General features: G+C 37.9%; 1 protein-coding gene across 1 annotated transcript; it reads left to right on the top strand.

The window, feature by feature from the left end:
• The first annotated feature begins 2,074 nt into the window (after positions 1–2,074).
• LOC125863666 (uncharacterized) lies at positions 2,075–2,647 on the top strand. Its single transcript, XM_049543705.1, has one exon. The coding sequence runs from the start codon at positions 2,075–2,077 to the stop codon at positions 2,645–2,647; it is 573 nt and encodes a 190-aa protein (XP_049399662.1).
• Positions 2,648–5,029: the final 2,382 nt, after the last annotated feature.

The raw sequence follows: 5,029 nt of genomic DNA, 5'->3' as shown, positions 1-5,029 counted from the left end.
CCAGAACAATGGTGTTTAGCCACTAATCTCTAAGAAAAGAAAGAAGAAGAAAAGAACCCTAAAAAATATTAACAAATTTATACTTTGATGCCCTATAATTGACCTCCTCCCCGAATAATTGATGTTCTCTAATTATTATTTCTACGGACTATTTATAGATGTAGAAAATCCTAAATAAAATAATTGAGTCCAAATCAAATTAGGAACCCAAAATAAAAAGAAATCCAATTTCTGCTTGAACTGTGCCGCCTCACTTCTTTTGTTGCTGCCGCCTTCAGTTGTGACACGTGCCAACAGTCTTACGCCGTTAACAATTGAATTTCATTCTAAGGCATTTCATATATATATATATTTATATATTATTTTATTCAATTTAATCCATTAAGTTATTGCTTTATTTCCTTCTTCAGCCTTCCATCTTTAATTCATTTTAGCTTCAAACTTCTTCAACTTTACACCAATTTACTCCTACAAATAAAATATATTATATAGCACAATCCATAAAAATCATGCTAAAAAGGACAGATATAAATAATAAATGTGAGACAAATAATGATTAAAAAATATGTATTTTTGGCCTCACATCAACAAGCATAAGAGTTGCCTCATCATGGCCTCTAATGAACCATATCACTCCATCAAGAGAATTGAGAGAATTACTGGAATAAAATACAAGTCATTCCCAGTAAACTACCTAGGGTTCCCTATCTACACAGGAAGGAAGATGATCTCTATTCTTACTGAGATGATATGCAAGGTTCTTAATAAAATTAATGGATGGCATGCCAAATTTCTTTCTTTAGGGGGCAAGGTTGTTCTCATTAAACATGTGCTTTTGGCTTTGCCTACTCACCTCTTGGTTGTTATGGACCCTCCTAAGGGTGTACTCAACCAAATTGAAAGGTTGATTATCAGATTTTTCTGGGGTGGTGCGGCAGAAAAGAAAAAACACCATTGGGCTTCTTGGGAGAACCTTTGTTTCCCTTATGAACAAGGAGGTGCAAACTTTAGAAGATTAAATGACATATGTATTGCCTTTACTACTAAGCTTTGGTGGGATCTTAGAACCAACAACTCTCTTTGGGAAAGGTTTGTGGTGGCTAAGTATTGTCAAAGATCTTATCTTTTGACTAATCAATGGTTGATAACTGCCTATGTTCCTTGATTTTTTGATGAACTCCTCACAAGCGTAGGGACCTGGTCCTCTGCAGAGTATGAATACTCGTCTAGTGGTCAAAGTGTTGAACAGATATAAAAGTTGTCCATGTCAGAAAGTTGGTGTAGTTGCAGAATACTTCACCAATCAGAGGCGATGAGGTTGTTTGTCTGTTGGGTAATAATTCTTCATGGTATATATCAAACTACAAACAACAATATTGATCATTCATTCTAAGAGAGATATTTTTCAAGCTTCAAAACAACAAGGGACCTGATAGAAGTGCTTCTATTGTTTTCTGTACCAGCTGTAATTTTGTTTGCTTGTAATAGTTCTTATATTGTAGGATTCGTTTCACTTGTGAAAGAAACATTTCAAACTTGCGTGAATCATTGTAAGAACCAGGTTAAGGGTAACTTAGTTTCTTACTCTAAAGTGTATATTTATCGGTTAGGATTAGTAAAGTGGGTAGTGTTGTATCTGCTCTGGCTCAGCTAAGTGATAGGTGGTATTGCTTAGTGTGGAGATTAGCAGGCTAATCTCATTTTGTAAACTGGCCTTTACTTTTTCTTGGAGAAGATTAGTGGAAGCAATTTGAAAAGTCCTGTTGAGAACTGGTCGTGGTTTTACTCCCTTGAGCAAAAAGGTTTCCACATAAACTTGATTGTCAATCTTTACTTTAAGCATTTGTTCTACACTGTTTATTAATGTAACTGTGTTGAGGACCTGGTCCCATATACATAGGTGGACGCATACATTCCAACAAGTGATATCAGAGCTTCACTTTTCAGTTTGGTTAACACCAAGAAAAGAAAAAATCCTGAAGGAATGACAGCTCCACCCAATATGGAGGAAGGACAATCTTCCACCATGCCACGTCGTTTCAATTTCTAGTACTATGGATGGTGGAAGAATCGAATGCTTGACTACATCAATGCTGAGGACACGGAGTTGTGGGACATTATTCTTGATGGCACTTATATTCCTATAAAAGAGGTGAAGGATGGAGAGCTCACCACTATTGTTGTCAAAATCAGAAAGGAGTACAACGAAAAATATAGGAAGAATATAGAAAAGAACTACAAAACAGAAAAGATTCTGGTGTGTGGCATTGGAGCTGATGAATACAACAGAATTTCTGCGTGTGAGACTGCCAAGGAAATTTGGGACTGTCTTCAAACTGCTCATGAAGGAACTAAGAGAGTGACAGAATCTAAAGTTGACATGGTCACCACTCAGTATGAGAACTTCATCATGAAGGAGGGTGAAACCATTTTTTATATGAACTCAAGATTCACCTCTATCACTAACGAGCTCACGTGCCTGGGTGAGCCTATCCCTGTTAGCAAGCAGGTTCGCAAAATTTTTAAGGTGCTTCCTAAATCCTGGGAAAGCAAGATGGATTCCATAACAGAAGCTAAAGATCTGATGACTCTTCCCATGGATGAACTGATTGGGAATCTTCAAACCTACGAGCTAAACAAGATATAGGGAACAACGATGAAAGAAGAAAAGAAGGAGAAGTTCATTGCCTTGAGACCTTCTCAAACTGAGGTGACTGAGGAGGAGGATGAGATGTCGTATGGCACTAGAAGATTTCAGAAGATCATAAAGAAACATGAAGGCTTCCAAAAGAAAACCGTTGCTAGTAGAACTGCTACTGCAAATGATCTTGCCATAAATATGGCAAGCCTGGTCAAGGGACTGCCCCCAGACCTCGCAAGAGGGATCTGGTCCCAAACAATGCTCGGAGAAAGGCTCATGCTGATCAATTGGTGAGAAAAGCCTTTGCTGTATGGGGAGATGATTCAAGTGAGTCAGAAGAAGATGTAGAAAGCCATGACGATGTTTCAATGATGGCCATTGAAGATGATGAAAGTATTTTCAACTCCATTTTCTCCTTGATGGCTAATTCTGATGATAATGAAGATCCAAATGAGGTAACTCTTTTTGATCTTAAGGATGATCTAGATACTTTACCTGTTGAAAATTTGAGGAAACTTGTTGCCCTACTTATTGATTCTGTTGATGAACGAACCACTGAAAACTTAATGTTAAATGAAAAATTAAGTTTGTATGAGAATGAGAATTCAACTCTGATGTCTCAAGTTTCTGAAATGAGTGTAAGGATAGGTACTCTAAAAACTAGCAACATAACTCCTGAGGAGGATCCTGGTAGTTCAGTGGGTGGAAAGAGAAAGCTTAGCATCGTTTAGGAAGAATTGGAAGAAAGCTTAAAATTTCTGAGTCTAAGCTAGTTGCTTCTCTTGAAACTAACTCCCAACTAAGAAATTATCTGAGTAGGGTCAAGGAGGAGCTAAGCCACTCTCTAAAGTGGACTGATTCATCTAAGATACTCTCTGACCTGTCTAATTACAGTTTCAATGGAAAGAAAAGGGTTAGGATGCAGACCAATATAACCTCCCTATAATCCCCATAGCAAATATGTGTCTGTATCTGACAGTCTATTATGCACTCACTGTGGGTGTAATGGTCATCTAAAAGAAAAGTGTAAGACTCTAAGAAAAGTAAAACAAAAGCATGTGAAATTTGTCATATCTGAAAACAATGATAAAAGGGAACACAAGGGACCTGGTCACCGTTATCGTTTTAGTAAGAACACTTTTCCCCCCGGACAGAAAGGTTTCTTATCAAGCCTTTTGATAGTTATTGGAAACACCGTTTGAAGTGGGTTCCAAAATCTAACAAGTGATTCTTATGCAGAAGAGAGGAAGGAGTCAGTGTTGGTACATGGACAGTGGATTCTCAAGGCACATGACCGGAGATACTTCAAACTTCCTCTCTTTGGAAGCACACCATGGTGGTGGTGTGTCATTTGGTGGTGGAAAGAAGGGTTCTATTCTTGGTATTGGCAGAATAGGGAGATCTGCTGATAATTCTATAAAGAATGTACACTATGTGAAGGGTCTGAAATACAATCTTTTGAGTATTTCGCAAATCTGTGTCAAAGGAAATGAAGTCAAGTTCATGGCTGACAAATGTTTGGTTACAAATTGCATTACCAAATGGGTTGTCATGTCTGCTACTAGAGTCAAAAATATGTATGTTGCAAATCTGGACTCTATTGAGGGAGATGATTTGTCCTGTCTAAGTGCTCAAACTGATGATGCATATCTGTGGCATCGACGAATGGGTCATGTGAATACTTCTTTGTTGAACAAACTTGTTAAAGGGGACCTGGTCCGTGGATTTCCAAAACTGGAGTTTTCAAATGATAAAGTTTGTAATGTTTGTGCTAGAGAGAAACAAACTAAGTCATTATTCAAAGCTAAGAAGGGAGTCAGTGCAACAAGACCTCTGGAGCTGCTCCACATGGACTTATGTGGTCCTATCAGAATCCAAAGCAGAGGAGGTAAGAAATATATTATTGTCATTGTTGATGATTTTTCCAAGTTTACTTGGAACATGTTCCTGCGGATGAAAGATGAGATAGTTGCAAGATAGCCAGTATCAGATCTGATCATGATACAGAGTTTGAGAACTCTCAACATGAAGGGTTTTGTGCAGAAAATGGAATCAATCACAACTTCTTAGAACCAAGATCTCCTCAGCAAAAATGGAGTTGTTGAAAGAAAGAACAGAACTCTGGTGGAGATCGCTAGAAATATACTGATCGATTCAGGGCATGCAATGATTTATGGGTTGAAGATGTCAATAAACATGCTATGTGACCAACAGGTGTCTTGTCAGGTCGTTGATCAAGAAAACACCCTATGAATTGTTGAATGGCAGAAAACCCTCAATTGCCCATCTTAAGCCATTTAGGTGCAAATATTTTGTGCTAAATAATGGAAAGAATTTAGGCATGTTTGATACCAGAAGTGATGAAGGAGTATTTGTTGGGTACTCGTC

Source organism: Solanum stenotomum, chromosome 5 (assembly GCF_019186545.1).
Source record: "Solanum stenotomum isolate F172 chromosome 5, ASM1918654v1, whole genome shotgun sequence".
Taxonomy (NCBI): Eukaryota; Viridiplantae; Streptophyta; class Magnoliopsida; order Solanales; family Solanaceae; genus Solanum; species Solanum stenotomum.
This window is presented reverse-complemented; position numbering and strand designations above follow the sequence as displayed.